Source organism: Cimex lectularius, unplaced genomic scaffold (genome assembly GCF_000648675.2).
Source record: "Cimex lectularius strain Harlan isolate CLEC.00 unplaced genomic scaffold, Clec_2.1 scaffold63, whole genome shotgun sequence".
Classification (NCBI taxonomy): Eukaryota; Metazoa; Arthropoda; class Insecta; order Hemiptera; family Cimicidae; genus Cimex; species Cimex lectularius.
This window is the reverse complement of record NW_019392694.1, coordinates 1,432,897-1,456,488: the sequence shown is the minus strand read 5'-3', so window position 1 is coordinate 1,456,488 and position 23,592 is coordinate 1,432,897. Positions and strand designations below refer to the sequence as shown.

Below are 23,592 nucleotides of genomic sequence, written 5' to 3'. Positions count from 1 at the left end.
AGAGTGAGGAGAACAAAATGGTAGAGTCAAAAAGAAGATCCCACGAATAATCTGGATCTTAGTCTGGACTTGATGAAAAATAAAAGAAAAAAAAGTTCAATTGTTACTGCAAAGCTTTTGCCCTATTTTAAGATCAAATTAGAGCAAAACAATCTTAAAGATGTCTACAAAAGGTCACAGTCCTTGGCAATGTTGGCACTGAGTCGTTCAAAGAAATTGAACCTATTAAAAACTTAATTTGTAGTTATGTTGAAGATTGTTTTGCCCTGATGATTGAGTACCTTAAAATAGGTCAAAAGCTTTGCAGTAACAATTGAATTACTTGTTTCATCAAGACAGACCAAGATTTAGATTACTCGTCACAGTAATAAAGGTGGTCATCCAACAATTTAAACAAACAAAGATACAGTAAATAGAACGAGTAAGAAAGAGAAAATGAGGAAAGATAAAAATATGGAGAAAAAATGCAAAAGCGATCGAGAGCAAATGGAAGAGATAATGAAAGTGAATGTGAAAAAAATTATATTAATTATATAAAAATATATATTAAAACTTAAAGGTTATAAATAACCCTCTGTGTTTCTGTTCTAAGTCATTCACTCAAAACCGAGACTAAAATGTATGACAAGCATGAGAAAAATAGGTAGAAAAGTCAAAGAAAATGAGAGAAAAGAAGAGGGTCAAAAAAGTGGAAAGCTGGAAAGAAATAGGCTAAATTACAAGGGTAACACTTTTTTCTGTCTTTTTTTAATTAAAAATTTACCAAACGAAAGTATTGTAGGTTAAATAACACTTAATCAATATATTCTAATGGAACAGATTATGATTGAAAGGTACGTTGGCATACAAAAGAGGGTCAGCCAGTCAAGATGAATAATCGTATCAGATCTGTCAATGTCATATCAGACTGCACCTTACTCCAATTTAATCACTAAGATTCTGGGGCCTGAAACTAGAATAAAAAATTCTCCTGATCTTTAGGCCTATTTTTACCATTTTCTTCTAAAGGATAGAATATAATAGGACGGGCAAACTACATGATGACAACATCTAATGATGGTGCTAGTCGTCATGTGTGTAAAAATGGGACAAATTTATTGACTTGTTCAAAAATGATGTACAGGGTGTTTAGCCAACTATATTGACTTTTACTGAAGAATTATTTGGTTTAATTTTACCGCCTCGATTTAACTTAAAATGTCCTTTTAATTATCTACACTGTTTAATTAAAAATAAAAATTGTTTGTTCCGCAACAAGAAAAGTTCTTTTATAAAAATATTGATATGTTAAGCGAGTTTGCATATCTTGTGAAAAGAATCTTAAAAGGGCAGGAAAGTAAGGTGAAAAGAGCAGAAAGTGACACTCTTCTGTTGTTGGGTCGGTCTGCTTCTATCTAAATGTTTTCCTCGGAAGAATGCGAATTCCAGGACGGAATAAATTAAAGCTTTGTCAGAAAGCGGGTAGACAGAATCGAAAATTATGTATAGAAGGGGGTTGCCGATGTCAGAAATTGTAATATCGGGGGTGGCGTATACGCCGAGGGGGCGAATAATTAATACTATTTTAGCCTTCCATCCCTGAGAACACTACAAAAAAGGGGAAAAACCGATTCCCAGGAATTCCCGAGTTTATAAAGTAGAAACAGAGGAGAGTTGACCTAGCTGTATTTAATCCTATCAGAGATATTTCGAGGCGAGGGGAGGCTTTGAGAAGGAACTCTGTTAGTATTCGTGGGATTCTAAGTGAAAGACGGCCGGAAGAAAATCCGGCCCGAAATTAAATTGCTTCCCCTTTCCATTCGCGTTTTCCTCATTTGCCCATCACGCGAATTTATATTTTTGCCCCAAATAATTTGCGATTGGAACAAGACAAAAATTATGGGGAAAACAAATAATCAAAACTCATCTGAAATCAATCTCTGTTTCACTCTCCCGTAACAATACAAAATGAGGGAGAAATATAAAAGAGAAGGTATGCGAAGTGGGGAAAAATCTATGGTACGGAGGAAGGAAGAAGATAAAAAATGAGGAAGTGATGAAAGATGAAATGTAAAGATAAAGGATGTAAATGAGAAGAATCGATAACGCAATGTTTCACATTTTACCTGATACCACCTAACTACACGAGAAAACTAGGAAGGGTCAAATAGAAAGAAAAAAAGCAGAAAGTTACATGTGAACAGATCAACGGCAAAATAAAAGAGAAATAGATAAATAAAATGAAAGATGGTCGGTAAAACAGAACACAATAAAATGGAAAGAATAAAAACAAATAAAAAACAAGGACAAATAAAAATAAACTTAAAGTTATGGAAAGTGAACGGCAGAACAAAATAACAGTAGGGAAAAAACCAAGAAAGGAGAAGGAAGAAGATGCAAAGAAGAGACAACGAGAGAATAATAATAATAAAGAAAAAAGTGGAGTTGTAACAAAGGGTCGTGTGAGAAAATAAAATATGACCTGAAGTCATACCTCTCATCGTTTCAAATCGCACGGAAGAAGAAAAACAACAGACAAAAAAGAAGACAAAATGAGAAAGATATGAGGGTAAGAGAGAGGGAAAAACGTAAAAGATGGGAGACAGGAAGACAAGAAGAGGAGAGAGAGAGAGAGAGAGAGAGAGAGAGAGAGAGAGAGAGAGTGAGAGAAAGAGAGAGAGTGCAACAAAAGTAGAAAAAGAACATTGAGACGTTAAGAAAAAAGCAGTTAATAGACATTTTTGAAAATTTGTCAACAATCAACAGTTGAACAATGATTATTTATTGGTCATACCATATTTGATTAATTTTATATCATTAAATATAAATTTAAAAACCCTGGGGTTTTCTTATTCTCAAGTTAATAAATTTTTAAACAAAAATTTAAAAGCATGTTTAATATGTCTATCAGAGTTGGATGATTAGTAATTCTTAGTGTATTTTATGAAAAAAATTGAAAATTATAAAATTACCATTAATAATTTAAAAAGTTACTGTCTAGTTTCTTATTGAAAAATCGAAGTTGAAATCCCGCCAAGCATTATAATGACGCGCAGTATGCAAATTTTAAAGGCTATTCCGAATACCCCGAATCAAGCCGAGAAAAAAATGGATAACCAAATATAAAGGGTAGGCTGGATTTTAGTACCCACGACCTTTCAGGGGCAATCAGTTTCCTACATCCTTGATATTGATATTGAAGAAATAAAGGGATTTTCTAAAACAAAAATAAACAGATAGCTTGTTTTAAAAGGGCACCCCACCTATTGAAACAAATCAACATCGAGAGCGAAAATTTACTCGAGCTGAATTTTTCATAACGAACGTTGTAAAAGGTCATTATAAATCACGCAGACGAAACACCGTTATTTCAGGTTCAACTATTACTATTTCTTCTTCTTCTAAGGACTGAAGGCTACTGCCTATGGGGTCGGTCATCTGACATAGGTGTGGTCTTGAAATCCAACCAAGCCCTTTAAGGAAAGACTTCCACTTGTCCAGTATGACTAGTGTACACGCAAGACGTAAACAACACGTTATCTCTGGTTTTATTGAAGAAAAGAAATCATAATTCATTCAAATCCATTAATAATCAAATATGAAAACTATAAAATGTACAGTTTAACACAAAATCGACTACGCTTTTTAAAAGGTCAAAACGTTATTACAAGTTTTACACAGTTAAATTATAATAATGTATAATTGATCCATCAAACCCAAGAGAGGACAGAAGAATTCGAAAAAATTAACTGTCTGCAACGACTTTTGCGTTTTTGTAGCAAACCGTCAAAAGTTTCGTAAGATTTAATTTACTGTTAATTTTTGAATTTTTTGAACTGCTAATATGAGACAATTGTGAGGGGACCCGACGTTAAAAGACGAACTGAGATGGAGATCGATAGAAAGAGAGAGAATAAAGCACGAGATTAGAGATGGATGGATGGATAGATAGAGAGAGAGGGTAAGGGAGAGGGAGAGGGAGAGAAAGAGAAAGAGAGAGAAAGAAAGAGAGAGAAAGAGAGAGAGGGAGGGAGGGAGGGAGGGAGGNGAGAGAGAGAGAGAGAGAGAGAGAGAGAGAGAGAGAGGGAGAAGGAGAGGGAGAAAGATAGGGAGAGAGAGAGAGAGGGAAAGAGAGAGAGACAGAGAGTGAAGGCTAAAGGTAGAAAAGGAAGTTAAGGCGTAATGTACAGCATAAAATTTGCAGTTTAGCACAACATACACGCTTTGTAAAAGTCTATAATAATCTAAATTAAATAAAATTTACTTAAAACTATGTAAAAGTCTACGTTTTTAATATTGTTTATAAAAAAGTCCTGGAAAGAAACAATCAGCTTCTTGGCCATTAGAAGAGGGAGAGAGGAACAGATAAACCGAAGTGTGAAAATATAATTGATGAATCAAACGCTGGAGAGATCAGAGAAATTCGAAAAATAATCACTAGAAATAAACTTACAGTGGCTGTAACCTTAGAGATTCAATTTTTGAATTGCCAATGTGAGAAAATTGAAACGCTCAAGGGTGGACCCGACGTTGAAGGACGGCCATTCAGCCAGATTACATTCACAGGCATGAATTACAGTGTCAATATTTATTCATAGTTGTATTTTGTTTGTTTGATTTTTGCAAGGATTTGTAACAAGAAACAATTTTGTTTCTCCAGCTTTGATCAACCAGGGCCAAGCTGACAAAACATAGTAAACCCGATTTATCGACCTTAAATAAAAAGTAACGAGTGAATTTTGATATTTAGTCTTATGATTATTATTTTCCTCTGAGTCAAGGTCATTTTGAATACATTGTTGATTTTTCGAGCACCATATAATAAATGTTTTCCCTGTTAGATTTTTGTTGTTTGTCATTTCTTTTCTGATTAAGCTACACAAACGTTTGCTTAAAAAAATTCGAAAATTGTTCCCGAAAGGAAGTGAGCTCACAACCCACTTTTCCAAGAGTCAAAAGCAGTACCAATTACCCAATTTAGCCAAAGGCCGGAGATTGCGCTCAATCTAGGACCTGGGCAAAACGCCGCTTGAATTTTTTACTCCCGAGAATATAATTTTATTGGAAATTTGTCTTGACAGAAGGGAGAAGAACCATGTTGTCGCTTGTTAAGCAATGATACCAATTAGAAAGAGCAGATGACAAACACTGACGTCGAGGAGTTAGGGGGAAAGAATTTTTTAACGGAGAATGTAATTATACCATAGGGCCTCCACCCAGTTCCTCGAGTCCTTCAGTGACACAATATTAAAGACAAATAGCAATAAATTTTTATACAAGAGTTAAATTGTATTATCGAATTTAATTTTTAACTTATGAAAATCAATATATGCAATATCACTAACACACTCTTATACAACACGGTACATGGTACATCAAATATACAAGACGTGCTTTTGAACTTTTGAATAATTCATGATGCCACACTTAAATATACTTATAAATAAATGAGTATTGATATAAACTAGGTAATACTTTTAATAATAATTTAATTTCTTCATTGTATAAACATAATTATGCCTCCCAGATAGTACAGTAAAATGGCTTAATGCTGAGCAAACAGCGAGAATAGGCGGACTGAAATTTTAATTAATGTGTCTGAAACCTTTAGAAGAACGTTGGAGGGTGGTTAGGGTTTAGCAAATGGAAATATTCTGTGAGATCTATCCAAAAACAGCGAGAATAGGCGAACCGGAAATATTGAAAGAGGTCGAAAACTGGAATATTTATGGATGGTCAGGGCGAAGAGGAAGAGCGAAAGAATCTAAAATTATCTTCTGAATAATAGCGATAATAAGAGGGCCGGGAAAATAGAAAAACGCCACTACCTCAAAAATGCGTGGTTGGGTAGGGCAAGGTGGCAAAGGGAAAGCAGATAGGATAAGATTTGACTAGTGATAGTGGGAATAGGCAGATCAAAAATGTCCTTAGCCACGAAAATGTAAAAAATACTGAAAAAACTCTTAATCATGAATATGATGGGTGGGCTAAGAGGCAAAGAGAAAAAGTCTAAGATTATGATGTGACTAAAAACAGCGAGAATAGCGAACCAGAAATGTCCTCAACGCTGCTAATTGGGGATGATCAGGATAAATAAAAGCGGGAGGATTTAAGATCACGATCTGACCAAAAATAGCGAAAATATTCGAACCACAAATACTGAAAAAGGTCTCGGGACATTTATGTATAGTCAGAGCTAGTGCCGAAGGGAAAAAAAGCTTTGATGCTGATTTAACGAAAACAGCGAGAATAGGGGGATTAGAAATTTTAAATAATTAGTCTATGAAATATAAAAAGAAAAACGAGAATAGGCGGATCGGAAATATTTAAAAATTCCTCAATCTTAAAAATTTAGGGATGGTCAGCACATAGTGGCAAAGGGAAAGAATCTAAGATCTTACTAAAACAGCGAAAATCGGCGGACCCGAAATATTGAACAAGATCTCCATTATGTAGGGATGAGTAGCGTTATGCGGCAAGTGGGAGAGAAGTTAAGTGGAAATTTAGACGAAAAACATTGAGAATAAAGACAAAATTGGAGGGAGGTTTGGGCAAGGTGGCCAAGGGAAAGATACAGATCTCACTAAAAAACAACGACCGGAAAAATTGAACAAATTCTCAATGTCGAATAAGCGGGGACGGGTAGGGCTAATGTGGCAAAAGGGAAAGAATATATTATTACGATCTGACCAAAACCAGGAAGAATAGGTGGGCAGGAAATTTTAAAAAAAGTTTCTAATAACGGTAAGAAAAACTGAATATTACGTTGCCAAGAGGATGAATCTAAGATTACGATCTGACCAAAACAGCGAGAATAGGTGGTCGACAAATGTCTTCAATTTCGAAAATGTATCAATGTTTAGGGCAAGGAAAGACTACGATTGCGATCTGTCCATAAAACAACGAGGATAGGAGGACCGGAAATATCGACCAATGAGAAAGAATCTAACATTATGAATAGAAATGAATAGAAGAAATACAGCCGGTTGGTCAGGGCGAAGTGGTGAAGGAAAGAATCTAAGAATATGGATCTGACCAAAAACAGCAAGAATAGGCGGACCGAAAAAATTGAAAAAGGATTCAATCTCGTATATATAGGGATGGGATGGGTGGTGTATGTGGCAAAGGCGAAAGAATTTAAGATTACGATCTGACCAAAATACCAACAAATGTCATCAGTGTCGATAATTTGCGGTTGGTTAAAAGAAATTGGGCAAAGGGAAAGAATCTAAGATTACGATCTGAGTAAAAGCAGCGAGAAAAGCGAGACCTGAAATATTGAAAAATGTCTGAACCTCGAACATTTATGGATGGTCAAGGCAAATTGAAAAATGGGTAAAAGTGGTAAACTAAGTGTCTAATGAATGTAAGAAAAATTGAGTGCAAAGTGGCCGAAAGGATGAATCTAAGATTACGATCTGACCAAAAACAGCGAGAATGGGCGGACCGGAAATAAATTATACTAAATAAAATCGCATCTGTTCAAAGACTCTAAAATATTGTATTACAAATAAGTTTATTAAATGTATTATTTCGTGTTTTACACTGACGGTTATATAAAAACGGCAGAGCTATGACGGATCTTATTAAATACAGCAAGTACAGGCAAACAAGTTTTTTTTTTTTTTAAATTTTCTATAAATGGTGAAGGAAACGAGAATATACAGTTTGCATTTAAAATTGAAATTCTTCTGAGAATCCTAACGAGTAGGACGGCCTATCAGGAACTTAACATAAGCTTGATATGTGGCAAATAATCTATTTTGCTTTTATTATAAATGATGAATGTCAATAGAAACTAATAACTAAACTCTGACCAAGTATAGCGAGGCTAGGCGTATTAAAAATAATAAAACTTGCAGATTCTTAAACCATTCGCAAAACAAGGAAAAATCCATTGATTCCATGGAAACAAAACTTAAGGGATTTTATTAAAGATTGATCATAAAATGTTTGGGATCTTCTTCACTGTTAATTCATAAATCTGACAATTTATTAATAATAAATCTTTCTAAATAACACTCAATTAACTTCTGTAAAAAAAATAGAGATTACGGCACTGGACAAACCAAAAACAGCGAGAAGAGACGGACTAGAAAAACTATAAGAATTTTACAAATATTCAAAACAGTTCATTAATTCGACTATAAAATATTAAACAATTTATGTGTCACATTTCAATTTATTTCATAGTGACAATGTTGTGATTTAGACTGACTAACTGTATATTCTCATGTTACGCCTAGAAGAATAAATAAAAGAGGACAATGAGGGTAGAGACACTCGAGCCTGGAAGTGAACAAGTCCGTGTAGATGAGAGACAAAAAGAAGTGTGCGATCCTGAAAAGAATTCAGAAGAAGAAGAAGAAGAATCCAAGAAAGTTCAAAAGTCCAAGAAAGAAGAAGATTCCCTAAGAGTGCTTCGGTACAAGCGGATTGGCTGTAAACAGTGAGTACCCATCCACAATTGTTCCAAACGGTCTGGCAAACGGTTTGCATGAGATTACTGTTTATTTAAATTTAAAAAGTTTTAATTGTTTGTTTACAATTTAAAATGGAAATTTATTGATTTCAATTGTTTGTTTCTTGTGTGATTAATAAATTGTTTTCAAACCCAAGACCTCTGGGGCTCTGTTTTTAGTAAAAAGGATTCAGAGTTGGGCCCGTCTTGTTGAATCAAAACAGACCGTGAAAGAGATAAATAAAAATTTAATCGATTTTCCCCCACGTATGATGGTCAAATGCCATATATTTCTTTTTCAGGACAAAAAGGCGGACAAGTCTAATAAAAGTGATACTGGTGAAAGCGGTTCAGAATTTCACTTATTTCTCTAAAAAGAATCTAGCAGTGCCATGTTGTAAAGGTGTCCTTTATCGTTAAAAAATTCATATTCGTTTTTTCGTCCTTCTGCAACAGTTGTTGAAACGTGCTGGAAATTCAAACACCCCTTAATGTTGTTTGTTGACCAAAGGCTGGAATAAATGTTGAAAAATCTTTTAGACAAGTAGTTTAAAAAAAACCATTGTCTGCAGGATTTAAAAATTAAAAACTCGACCTTCCTTGCCTTTGATTTACAAATGAGAAAATTAGCCTGTATTTGTTTTTTTTTGTTTAATTTACGTTAAGAGGTTTGAAAAAATAAAACTTGTAAATTTAAACTAAAGCCTTTATTAAAAATTAGGTTTTCCAAATGTATCACTTTTCTTCAATTTCTTTGATTTTTTCTTTAGGTATTTTTCCAGTTTCCCTTTCGATTTGAGCTCTTCGAATTTGTCAACGAGATCTGAGATTTGTTTCTCGGCTTTGTTTCTGAACCGGGCCGGCTTGCCTTCTTTCAAGGCCTGCTTGACTTTCTGCGATTGTTCGAATTCTTTCTGCTTTTTCTTTTCGATCCTTTCCTTTTCCAAAGCCCGGTCCTTGTACTTTTTGAGGAGGGACCGGATCTGCTCTTTCCTCTCGGCGTCTTTCTCGACCCTCAGCTGGCTTTTGAGAGCCTGCTCTTCTTTCTGTTTGACGTCCTTGAGGAAGGAGTAGGACTCTTTGAAATCCGCCTGGTTGAATTCTCCGCAGAGGCTGTCGAACCTAGGATCCCGCCCTTTCGGAGGCGCGATCTTCGACGCGAAACTCCTCCTTAGTCTTATTTTGGAAGACTCTTCCCTCGGCTTTTTCTTATTCGCCTTTCTGGCCGTAAACGGCCCGGCCTCCGCGGGTTTCTTCCATTTTTTCGTTTTTGCGCAAGTTCGAAGTCTCTCTTCGAAACTCAAATTTTCATCGCCTACCCTCGACATGACTTCTGGAACAAACACGATGTCAATATTAATTTCTCATGTGCCACCCCTTATTTTTATTTTTAAAAAAAATCAAAGTTTATTAATCACTAAACGAAAAAATATTCGATAGGAAGTAGAACACAGTGGAAACTTCTGCTTGGTCTGCAATTCGTTTAACGATGATTTCTCAATTTTACAACTGATAAATACATTTTAAACAACCCGAACTTTATCGTATAATAAGCCGAAACAAAATTAAAACGATAAATAACGAATGAGTTTGCTAAATAAAATATTCAAATAACAAGACCACAAAAATTATACCTAAAAAATGGAAAAAGGACAATGATGGAAGTCGATACTGACCCAACAACCGATTGATATGTTTTATATAAAAAAAAACCCGTTGCCGATTATATTCTTCTGGATGGCTTGTTTTGATAAACACGATGAATATGAAACTTGTGACCTTTTGTCCTGGAATTTTTTATAATATATTTTATTTTGTAGCAAAACTCGAATCACTAAATACCAAAATGATATACAAGTTGTAAAAATATTTAAAATTAAATATAATATCGTAACTTGTTAAAAGTCAAAAACTGCTCCTATTCAGCCGAATATCTTATTTTCGATTGTCCCATGCAAAGCAAATAAATGGAAATTTAATATTGTTTTCATTTGTACCAAGTATGTGCGCGCGTGTCCCTTCAATGTAAACATTAACTTTTAATTTTTATTTCAATATTAAGTACTTTATACCATATTTTTGAGAAAACCGAGAGAGTGAGAGTGAGACAGAGAGGAAAGAGAGAGAGAGGGGGGAGCGTGAGGACCGAACGAACACAGAAAGTGAGAGAGAGAGAGAGAGAGAGAGAGAGAGAGAGAGAGAGAGAGAGAGAGCTAGAGAGCTAGAGAGCTGAAGTAAAAGAAGAAAGAAATGAAGATATTGTAGATAGATAGAGGGGTGATAGCTCATTTCCCTTATTTACATATTTATTTTAATTACTTTTTCATCCGTTTACAATAAATATAAATATAAACTTATGCACTTTGCAATAAGAAAACGACGTGCTATTAAATAAATAAAAGGAACGCAATAAATAATAAAATATAAAATTAATTTCACGATCAGTTTATGTTTATCTAGTACGTGAGTCTGTAAATATAAAACATCGATTCTTTGGAATAAATGTTAAACTGCGATTTCATCTTTGTAGAAAAGTACAAAGTAGTTATGATAAAAAGTCAATGGACTGGCAACCGATCAAACTGGGCTTTCATAAACACAGTAAAACTAATATCATAGCACACGCTTCAAATAATGAAAACTACAAGACATTCGGTATCCAAATAGAAAATTCGAGTGCCCTAAAACAAAGAGAAGAAAGGGATGGAAACCATATTAAGAATTAATAGAGGAACAGGTTTCAGACTTACCTCGGGCTATGATTCCTCTAAATCCTTTAATCTTGGCACTGTGGGACACCCTCCTTGGGGGAACCCTACAGTAAGAAAAACGGAAAAATGTTTTTACATCCAGGATTATACTGGGATATTTTTTTTGTGTAATAGTATAAACAATTTGCCATGTTCGTATGTAAAATACTGTTTAAAAAGCAAACTTTTCCTTCAGATTTAAAAGACCGATTAAGGATAAAACTTTTCCTTGTAGCTTCTTTCAGGAAAAAATTGAGTTAAAATTACACACGTGGGAGAAGTTTGTGATTCACGGTTAAACCCACGGGGTGTAAAATTGATATTTTTTTTCATGAGCATGGAGTGGGCGAAGTGGCACAATTCCTGCTTAGATCGAACTGTAATTCTGTCGGATCTGATACGAATCCAGCGGCATTAGAGCAGCGGCGACAGCCGATTAGGCTCATAACGAAAGACGAGAGAGGGCCCAATTGTGAAACTGGGTTGAAGCGTATATCTAAGCCCAGCCGGCAGAGTCTATCTGCGAAACCAATCTAACATCCCCGCTGCTGTCAAATGCAGACAGAAGCTTGTTTCAACAATGCCCCACCGGCTCTCACGTCGGGTCAGAGAGATATGCAGACCGTGTTCCTATTTGTTTTCAGTTTTCACATTCCCCCCAACCAGCCATAAATTGCATCAGAACCGGCAATTTATTCGACATTTGGCTCCTACCAACGCACAAAACAACTAATTCCTAAAAAAAGATAAAAATATACACCGTATACCTATTAACTTAATAACCTATCTAGCTTCGAGTAGCAACTCGCTAAGTCAACGCGTCAAAACGCTATTAATACTTTTTTTTTATCATGTATCCTGTATATAATAACGTGCATGCTTTTTCCAGGTCACAACACTGACACTATGGCCAGCGTGTACCCGAAGGACACTTGTTATGAGAAACCCAACCAATTAAGGGGCGAGGAGGTTTCGAGGCCATCGTCGATTAAGGCGATGTGGAAAGCTCTCTGGATGGGAAAGTGAGTGGGCTTGGACAGAAGGACTAGGATGGATCAAGAGCTTGGTGTAGAACTTTTGGAATCGGATTAGTTCGTTAGTAAAAGGATTGTTGAGGTCGTTGCGTCAGGTTATTGATGTAGTAGGAGCGTTGGTAATTTGAAGACGGGATCCCGCTCGTACCATTGACTTTTTTATCTCAACTGAAAACCTTAATTAATTGTAAGATATTAATTGGTCAAGCGGACCACGAAACTAGTGAATTTAATAAGTTTAAAATGAAGTATACTTCACTAAAGCTCTCCGTGGCCATTTCATTTGTCGCCGAGAATCAAATTGATTACACGACATTTGAAAAATGGCAAAAAGGAGGGAAAATTCAAAAGGTGTGGTTGAGATGGGCGGTTGGTGTCCGAGTAGATCGAGATCACGATAGCTCAAGTGGTAGAGCAGCGGCGTATCAAGCCGAAGATCGTGAGTTCGAATCCCGCTCGTGCCACTGACTTTTTAAAAAGGTAGTTCCTCATCGCAGTAAGTTGTTTTCGACCATTTCGAGCGTAAAGCTCATCATAAAGTTGTAGAGCTCCTTCAATCTGATGATGAGCTGTAGGCTCGAAATCAGGATCATTGAAAACAACCTACTGTGATTAGGAACTATCTTTTTAAAAATATTTTTTCATTCAGTTTTATGTTCAAATTTTTCCATCAGTTTTTGATAAACGCCAAGTTGTTCTTGGATGTAGGAGGTTGTTTGGATAGGATTCACGAAAAAAGGTAAACAGGATGAGACCAAGATTGTTCCCTTGTGGGACGCCAGACTGTAACTCTTTCAGTTAATAGAGTTATAATAATATTATATAAACACATATTATACGCTACAAAGAAAGTTAACTACACGATTTTTTTAGTAAGTGTGCGTGTTGTCCATATGACTTTTATGTCAGTAGATGGATAGATAGAGATAGATTTATGTCAGTCACTGTCTAAGAAAGTGGTTGCGTGCTGTTCAAAAAAAAGTATAATGATCGACCGATCGATTATCGCGAGATTACTAGGAGACTTAGTTAAACCTGATAATAAATTTCACGATAAACAAAGGACATTAGGTAAGTCAAAGCGTTATCACTACGTTAAATTGGAAAAAGCTTGAAGAAACTAGGTACAAATCTTCAGACGGTTTTAAACTGTGAGGAACGTCTTTGTTGTTTTGGTGTACATATTTCCAAATCGTAAACTTTTTAATATATTAAAGAATAAGCTACGCTCTAATAGCAGTATTAGTGTATTTATTTATAGCAATTTGTACAAAAACATACAATGAGCAATTAATGTAAATATATACAAATCTGGCAGATCTGTCAGACCATGAGGTTGTAGGGAGCGTGTTTATTGATCAGCTAGTGCTGGAACTCTTGTTATTTTATTGGGATTAGGTTTGAGTAAGTACAGGAGGTCATGACCAGCGTGGAGGATCGTAATAATGGGACGTTGAGGAAATATCTTGGTAAAGTGGTTTCGCGTGGAGGGATAGCGTAGTGAAAATTTGGAAACGTAGTCTGATTAGATATTGAACAAATAGGACGACTTGCCTTTGAGAATTAAATTTGTGACTTAGAGTGAGTATTGAGGATGAGGCCCTGATGACCTAGCCCACAGCTCGATTTCGTAAATGTTTATGTCACGGTTATGTAGTTTTTTAGTTCTTAGTGTTATGTACGCCTACTGAAAATTTCGGTCGAAGTAGGCATCTGATTTGTCTTTTTAGTTTACTATACCGGTGCTATGTGTCTGCTACCAACGTAAAGCCCAAGGTGAACGTCACGACTGAGCTTTTTTGCTGGTTCAACTTGATCAGCCATCGAGTACGCCAGCGTTAATGAAGGTCTAAGTGTTGTGGATTGCTTTTTTTGGATAGGTTTGATTTGTATTGGAATTTGTGAGTATGTCAACAGTGTAAATTATGTAGAGTGTTGGTGTTAGGATTCTTCCTTGCGGAACACCAGCTTTGGTAGGCATGCCGCCGGATTTAAGAAGAGTTCTCGAACACGGTAGCGAGTTTCTAAGTCCCCTGTTCGGCTTTTTAGGGGAATTGGGAATTTATTATTGTATATAGCCTTCAAAATATGCGTTTTGTGTTTCTGTGTGTTGTATGAGTGAATATATTTTGATTGGTCTGAATGGGGAGGGGCTGATGGCGAAGTAGCTTCTCAATCGCCTCTCAGGTTGTAAGACTTGGGCCGATGGAGGAAATTTTATAAAAATACCACATCGACTCCAATCTAGATTAGTTTATTATAGGGAATAGGTAGGTGGAGGAATATCGAGTACTCCATCTACCAAACAGTATGAGTGCGATCAATGTATATAGGTATGAATGTATTTATTGGTGTGAATGTGTATCGAGTGTGGAGCGGTATTATGACCATGCTTCGGGTCTGAAATGACCAAGCTGTCGCGAATGCCCCTATCAAAAAAAAAAATGATTAGCCTAATGCTCGAAAAATCTAAGCTGATTCTCACTTCAAACTTGCGATACGAAAGGAAGAAATTAAGAACGAGGGGATATTTTTTAATTTGAAAATAGGTGAAGTAGCAAACATAATTAATTATATTAGTAAATCCTTTGTGCGAATTAAATCAAATGCAAATATAGTAATGTATATAGGAGGTTTTGTTTTACAAATAATAATTATTTTCTGGCGTCTTAATACCCCCCTTCCAAAAATCTAAGAAAAGCTTCAACTACAGGATACAAGAGGGAAGGAAATAAGGGTTTTTCGGCTTTTCCTTCCCTCCTGACCACAGAACATTAATAATTCCTTTAAAAATGATCATATAAAACCATCTATTAGTCGTAAAAACAAAATCAGTGAATTATCCAATTGTTGGCTAATTAATCAACATTGTACTACGTAAAATAAGATGTAATAATTAAAACACTGTCCTTACAACAGACCGAAAAAAGGGAAATCTTATTTTAAAATAAAGTAGTAAATAACATCATGAAAAGAAATACTTGAACAATATTTATTGACTAAACAAATCAAATCGGTCGATTAATAATTCATAAAGATTATCCTTTTAACTATTTTCAACAGTACTGAACTAAAAGAAATTCATTTAAAGTATAGAAGAGAAGTAGTGATCGTTTATTTTAAAAACTGTCATTTAGGCAAGAGATTCAATTTTCAAGCTTGTCTGTCTGAATCTATTATTTATAAGTTGAAGGTTTATAAACAAAACAAACGGCCAACTTATACATATTTATATAGATACCCAAAGTTACCCGGAGGTAGATATTTGCACACACCCTAGGGGTGTGAAAGTTAATTTTGAAAACTGACATTATTATCTGTTAAATACTATGCCATATTGTTTTGATCGACGTGTGAAAGAAATTAGCCGTTTTAAATATTTATGTGTTATAACTGAGAAGCTTTCAGCTCTCGAGGGGAATTAGTACTAATTCTAATGGGAAACACAGAACGTTTAGAGGAAAGCCCACACACCAGATATAAGTCAGAAAACACATGGCTTCCTGTACAAAGGACCGCCTTGAAAGCAACCGCATTACCACTCCTTTTCCTATTGAGCCCGTGAGTTCTTCAAATCTCCTCAGTACCCACGTTGGAATAAATTAAAATTTTAAAATTAAACCTTTCGTAAGGGGCAATTTTTGATGTACCATTGTGCGAATTTAATATGGTTTCCAACTTTTAAGAGAAACCACGTCATTTTTTTCCAAGAGTCGAAAGTAACTGGTTAGAAGAACGGAACCTGAATAGAAAAATGAAAGAAACGGGTGGGATGAAGAACTGGGCCGTGACCGAAGGTAGGGCGTTGGATGACTATACGCCTAGGACAGGAAGGTTAGAAAGGTAAATGCGTTCAATTACATTTATCCAACTTTCGATTCAAATAAGAAAAATATCTTGAAAAAAAATTGCACAAGTATGAAGACAAAAGTCTAATAAACAAAACTTTTATATAAACAGGTTTTTTGGTGTACGGTTAAAACTGATCACAACATATTGTTCACCATCATTCCCTAAATGCAAAAAAGACAAATGTAGTTTTGTTTATGTGGTAACATCACGATTGAGAAGAGGCTTGCATCGCGAGGAAGTTTAACTGAGATAACAGTGGGGTATCTTGCGATGATGGTTCCCATCAGGGGAAAATGCCACTCCCAAGCAACTGTTCTTGCAGTTTACATCAATCGTTGAAGCATGGTGAAAGACGTGGGCTCGGCCATTAAGACCGAGACTGAAAATTTATAAGTCTACACCGACCCTCTCAAAATACCCCTAATCATTGCATGACTGGAAACATGCCGGGGGAAATGTGAATATAATGATACTACGGAGTTCGGAGTTCTAAATCGTACTCACACCCTTTACAAATCGTATGAGTGTAAAGTTAATGTAAATAACATGCCAATTATACTTGTTTTTTAATGTTAAATAACCCAACATTTATTATAATGTTTTCCTACTAATTGTACGTTTTAAAAGAAATAACGCAATTTACCCCATAAAAGCATAACATAAAAACAATTTTCTACATTATTTCTACCATCTTGCAGTTTTCTATTTAAATTTGACGATACTATTTCCTTTTTGAAGGTAAGTAGCATAAAGCAAGCAGTTTCGATGTTTCCGTTCGTTATGGTCCGCAGAGGATCAAAGGTTAAACATCGATCATCAATGCACAACATACAAAGTTAATCTTCGCACCTCAACGTAAAATCATGGACTGTCAAACATCGAATATCAACGTGAAACATCCACGGTCAAACATCAGTGCAGAACATCCAAGGTTAAACAACGAACACCAATGCAGAACATCTAAGGTTCAATGAAGATCAGATCAATGAACCTCAGCCTAACATCAATGAAGATCAGCCAAGGTTAAACTTCAAGCATCAATGCAGATCAGCCAAGGTAAAACATCGAACATCAATGCAGATCAGCCAAGATAAAACATCGACCATCACTGCAGATCATCAAAGGTTAAACATCGAACATCAATACACATCAGCCAAGGTTAAACACCGAACATCAATGCAAACCAACCAAAGTTAATCTTCGCACTTCAACGTGAAATCATCGATTGTCAAACATCGAATATCAACGTGAAAATATCCTAGGTTAAACGGCGAACATCGAAGGTTAAATAAATGTCAAAGATCAATGCAGAACATAAAAGGTTAAATGTCGAACCTCAATGCAGGACATTTCTTAACCATCGAACATTAACCTAAAACATCTTATAATTCGAATCAAGTCCTTTGTTTCGCAAGTAAAAAAACACAAAAAATGCTTGCGTTTTATGAATGTGCCCTGCCACTGATAGGAAAAACACTAATAAACTAACGCGAAAATAGGGATATATTGCAGAATTAAAAAGAAAAGAAAGCCCATAGTACAAAACGGATTTAAAGCACTACAAAATGTATGCTATATTACAATTAAGGTTTTTAGTTGAGATAAAAAATGTCAATGGCACGAGCGGGATTCGAACCCACGATCTTCGCCTAGATACGCCGCTGTTGTACCACTTGAGCTATCGTGACCTCGATCCACTCGGACACTAACTTCCCATCTCAACCGCACCTTTTGACTTTTCCCTCCTTTTTGCCATTTTTCAAATCGAGGTCACGATAGCTCAAGTGGTAGAGCAGCTGCGAATCTAGCCGAATATCGTGGGTTCGAATCCCGCTCGTGCCATTGACTTTTTTATCTCAACTAAAAACCTTAATTAATTGTAATATATTAATTGGTCAAGCGGACCACGAAATTAGTGAATTTAATGTATGCTTATGTTCAAATTGTAGGATTAGTAATTTTAAAAAGTATCCTCGATTCGTCACTCGTTAGTAAAATTAGTCAATTTTTGATTCTTGACCTACGCAAATCATGATGATTGAACGTTGAACACAATGATTTCAAAATAGGCGATTTACGGTGGTATTTGAAGGGCCAATTGTGACCGACAAACAAGCGGGCATAAGAACAACCCTTGCTTACAATCTCGAGTAATTCAGCATCATGGACTTAATTGGCTGCTGACAGCAACTTCTAACCCGAAACGCTATTATGATACAAACTTTGTTCAACACGAAAATCGTAGGCAGATCTAGATATCTAACACTGGCCTTTAGAATGAAAAACTTTACAGGCAAAATTGCTTCGCATAAAATGAACTGTTTCTTTGCTCTCTTCCCATAACACGTCTACCAAGGGAACCGGCCTTTTGTTTTGTCATTCAGATGTTATACAATGCAAAATTAAGCCTTCCATACGTATTCTGAAGTCAATTTTGCCTTTACAACCGGCTAAACGTTCAAGTCCGCATAAATTAAAAACATAATTTGGATTTAATGATTTCACTTATTCACCTTATGAATAAAAAAGACTAAAGGTGAAGATCAATGTTGTCAATGAAGACAAACCTTGAAAATAGTTATTAAGGATTTACAAAAGTTCATTCAATTAAACATAAAATGTGTTTTTATATTTCTTTAACCATTGTTATCAAGATTTTTCTTTAAGAAAAAATATTTACGGATTGGTCTAAATTTAATCTTATCATTTTTATTTCATTTATAATCCAACAATCCGCTGGTGTCGAACATAGCAGAACAGTAGATTGTACTGCTACAATGATTCAAATTATACAGTACTATATCTGTCTGTTATTGATTTAAAAAAAATTAAAATAATGTTAAATAATACGGTCAATAATTGTCTTAAAGATTAAAACTTGATCGATTACAAAGTATATTAATTGAGCAGAATATTGATCTATTCCGTTGATCCCAGAAGGTGTGAATAAAGGATGGAAACTTGTATTACGTAGGCCATCGATTTTTGGAAAGTTTCTAAAAGGAACAGACAAGGAGGAACAAATATTTACTTAACTTTCCTTTTCATTCGTCAAAAACACACTAAGTGTTTGTCAACATTCTGATTGTTTAAAAAAGAATTTCCCGATACAAATCGTCAGGTGTGAAAGTTCAATTAATCGGTTTTAAACGCATAATCAGCCCTTGTATTCGCGAGTTTACTATAATCTAGAAGCATGGAATTTTGGTACAAATGTGATGAAGGCCTAGATGATGTGTTAACACGTGATTGTAAGTCGGTTTTAAATAAATTTCAGGTCTGAAGTAATCTGCTCGCCCTCGGAAAAATCCGGGAAACTTAGGTTTTATCATAGTACTGTATGTCATCCGGCACTAGCGAGGCGTTGGAAGGGTTCCCAAGAGAAGAAGCATCATGAATAATCGCCCCTGCAGCGTCCGTGTGTAGGGAAATAAAGCCCTTCGAAAAAACTGATTTTCGGTTCATTAAACGAAACGTCACATGCTATGAAAAATTATTTTATTTCAGCATTAATCCAAACGCTAAAAAGCAATGCGTTACGCCAAGGAAGAAAAATATTCGCCAAAAAGGACATCTGTCAAAACAAGAAATTTATATTGAGCAAATTCCAGTTACAGTAGTTTTACCGATTCACTTTAAAACAACAACAGTCAAAATATTGAACACCAATGCTAAACATCTATGGTCAAACTTTGAACACAATGCAGAACATCCAAGGTAAAGAGGCGAATATCAGTACATAACCCCCGAGGAATATCGATACTCTGGGGGAGTGAATGTGACCAGACATCTATGTTTGTGGTGATGTACATATATGTATTGTATGTCTTGTTTCTATTCTGTATTTGACGACCTGAGGTACAAACGAGAGACTAGCATTTTAGGATATCAACGTTTCAAATCAGAGAGTCAGTAACCAGATCGAGACGCTCAAATGGCGGCAGAAGAGAAAAGAAGGAAAACACGCAGAGGGCCGGCGATGACCTCAACTATTTGTCGGCCCGTAAACTTCCCACTTAATTATTATTATTGTTATTATCATTATTATTATCAGTACATAACATCCTAAGTAACTTACAACAACAATGTAATCCAAGTTTTGTAAAACATCTAGCTTCGAAGGTACGTAATGGTAAAACATGCAGAAGTTGATTGGCAAGAAATAAATTGTCTTTTCCACAATAGGCGTTTCGGTCTAATAGAGACCAGCTTCAATGATCTTTTTTTTAAATAAAGTGGTTTGTTACATAGTTGTAAGTTTAACATAATATCTGCTGGTTTAATAATATCTGGACGACTATCATTGAAAAGACAATTTATTACTTACCAATCAACTTATTATGTAGTTCCACAAAATTAGGATGGACACTATCAAAAAATTAATGCAAAACATCCAAGGTTAAAAATCGAAAACCCACATGAAATCGTCGATTGTCAAATATCGAAGGTTAAACATCGAACATCAATGCAGATCAGTCAAGGTTAAACACCGAACATCAATGCAGAACATCGAAGGTTAAACACCGAACATCAATGCAGATCAGCCAAGGTTAACTTCGAACTTCGAAGGTATGTAACGGTAAAACATGCAGAAGTTTATTGGCAAGAAATAAATTGTCTTTTCCACAATAGGCGTTTCGGTCTAATATAGACCAGCTTCAGAGACTTTTTTTTAAATAAAGTGGTTTGTTACAGAGTTGTAAGTTTAAAAGTGAATATCTGGGCGACTATTGTTGAAAACACAATTTATTACTTACCAATCAACTTATTATGTAGTTCCACAAAATTAGGATGGACACTATCAAAAAATTAATGCAAAACATCCAAGGTTAAAAATCGGAAACTCACATGAAATCGTCGATTGTCAAATATTTAATATCAACGTGAAATCATCCATGGTCAAACATCGAAAAGTAATGTGGAACATCCAAAGTTTAACATCGAAGCGGAACATCCTTGCTAAACACTAAACGACATCGCGCTAAACACCAACGGTCGAACATTGGACGCAATGATACATCCACCTTAGTGTCAAGCAAGTAAAATCTAACAGATGGGTGAAAACAACGATCTATATTTTAAGAAATATGTCGAAAGTGAAGTATTACTATCTTTAATAGTTTATACAAAGAATTCATAGTTTTCGTGGACAACCAAGGATTTCGTGATAATCGAGATATACATTGGTAAAAGAAATGATTCCTATACGGACTGAAATCCTTGAATACCTCGTGAAATGTTCATCGATAACTCCCATAATGTGGTGTCTATTATTCGCGGCAGACGAAGGAGTAAATACCCAAGATAACGTGTACTACTTTTATCGCACACCTGCGAATTTCCTGCTTGATATATATACGAAAAGTCGGAATGGAATCGACCGACTTCTCGTCTCCGAGATAAGCCTCCTGAGAGAAATATAAAAAAACAACCCCTACGGGGCGGGCGTCAGCAGATTTGGTTCTATCTAGGAGAAGAAAAAAAAAGGCATTCAGCGAAACTGCAAATTGATTATCACTTCACGGGTTTTGAAGGATAATCCACAAGGATTTTTTTATTATTATAACGGTTAAGTACAGACTATAGTACAAAATTAGAAAATATAAGCATAGTTTATATCGGGCTGATGAGAAAGCATTGTCCAAGAGGGGTCCCACCAATTGGCTCCTCCTTTTGAAGTGGTTAATGAACGATCATTAAGCTTTCTCCACGATCGCTGTCGAACTGTATATTTAAAAACAAAATCCACTTTTCATTTTTCTAGGAAACCGATTTTTATATTAACAATTCGAAAGCGAAATGCGGAACTTGCCACGCTCAGAATGTTAGAAATAAACGCTTCGTTCACATTAGAAGCAGTAAGCATTTCCACTCTTGATTTTTTTTTTGTTTTTTTTTAATAATTCGGTTTAAAGATAAAATTTTTAGACGCCAGACCTTATTTGAAGATTTTTTGTCGTCCAGGGAAAAATCTAATCTCTCAAGTTGGCAATAGAACCTCTGGCACACCCTCATTCCAACGAAATTCTTTATTGGGCAGATTTTTGCTCGACTATCATTGGATTACCTTTACAAATATTAAAGTGCCAAAAGCAAACGGCATAATTGACATAATTAATTAGAAAATTTTAGAAAATAGTTCTTTTCGTTTCCTCTTCTAAACAGGCTTAATAATATAAAGAAAAATACTGAAAAGTTCAAATTAATAATCTTTCACATTTGCATACACAAGTCTGGACTTTTTTGTTTGTTTTTAGACCCTGCGTCCTTGTATTATTTAAAAGATAAAGCTCAAAGCTCGAAATATAGAGTGAATGCTTTCTTTCCGTCGGCTTCAGAGCATATATCCGGTTGTACTGGATCGGTAAACCACACATCAGAAAAGTTGACGTCAACCGGTTAAGCTCCAGTGTGTATTATAAGAAAAATGAGCTTCTCCTGTTTCTGAGGCTTATCTGCCACTTGGCTTTTAATGCGATTTTACCACCCACTCCGGCGTGTTTCCATCGATATGACATAATTCTAATATGATTCATTGCTTTTAAATGACCACCAATGAGCTTCATCTATAGGTTTTTATCTGGAGAATATTAGGTGAACCGCTGGTTGGCTCTACACTGCTTATATCCCTGACCAGTCTATCAGACCAAAGCAGAACGGAAACGACACTGCAGGATCATCATCCCGCAAATCTCAATTAAAAAAAAAACTCAATTTAATTTTTGCGTCCTCAAAGCCTCAGCTGGAATTGTCTTAATAGAAGTCAAAACTGTTGTTTAATATCTTGTTGGTTCGTACACTAAATGACTCGTGGTAAAAACTGAACCAACAGACCGCACATATCCGACAAGTAACACATCATTTCTCATGGATTTTTTGTTCGTTTTGGAAATGGAGAAGTCTGGCCGAGTGCCCAATAAGGTTTTTTTCAGAACTTACATTTTTCATCAAATCGATGAAGGAACGATTCATAATAGTCGTTACGAGACGGAGTTATCATGCAGATTTCTTTCACTGCGGTCCACACTGCTTACTTTTGAACTATCTTTAAATAATTTTGAACTGTTGTGCGATATAACACATTTCACATAGTTCCAGGGTCGTCGAAAACGATTTGTGACTGGAGAACGAACACCATCAAATACGGGCTTCGTCTTCCAGCATACAATGTTCCTTCTTTACACAGGACACCCTAGAAATTCGCTTATTGTCTTTTAGAATATCAAACATCTTCGTGCTTTAAAAAAAATTAAAAAAAAAGAAAATCTGGATGAGGTAATAACGATAATAGTGATGAAGATAATAGGAATCTGGATTGTGGTATTCCCCAAGCACTCCACCTTTTTGGCTTAGTGTAATTTTCCTAGTTCCTCAGTTCAGTTCAATTGATTCAATCCTTTACAAACAGGGAAATCATTGAATATACCAATGTGTAGGTGTTTTCTTAATGCCTGCTGCCATTATAAACTGCTCAAAAATGTTTAAGGACATTTGTAATTTATTCTTATTCTATTAA

At 35.5% G+C, this 23,592-nt stretch overlaps 2 protein-coding genes across 3 annotated transcripts in view; both read right to left on the bottom strand.

Moving 5' to 3' along the window:
- Positions 1-23,592, bottom strand: part of LOC106674134 (FERM, ARHGEF and pleckstrin domain-containing protein 1-like) — a 57,031-nt gene that overhangs the window by 21,678 nt on the left and 11,761 nt on the right. The window contains exon 2 of one of the 2 annotated variants that reach the window (XM_014406668.2): positions 11,191-11,255. The exons of the other annotated variant lie outside the window; for it this stretch is intronic. The gene's annotated coding sequence lies outside the window, so the exon portion shown is untranslated. The remainder of the gene's footprint in view (positions 1-11,190; positions 11,256-23,592) is intronic. 2 annotated transcript variants of the gene reach the window in all.
- LOC106673974 (ribosomal RNA processing protein 36 homolog) lies at positions 9,151-9,768 on the bottom strand. The gene has a single exon (XM_014406384.1). It carries the CDS (start codon positions 9,766-9,768, stop codon positions 9,151-9,153), a length of 618 nt encoding a protein of 205 aa, XP_014261870.1.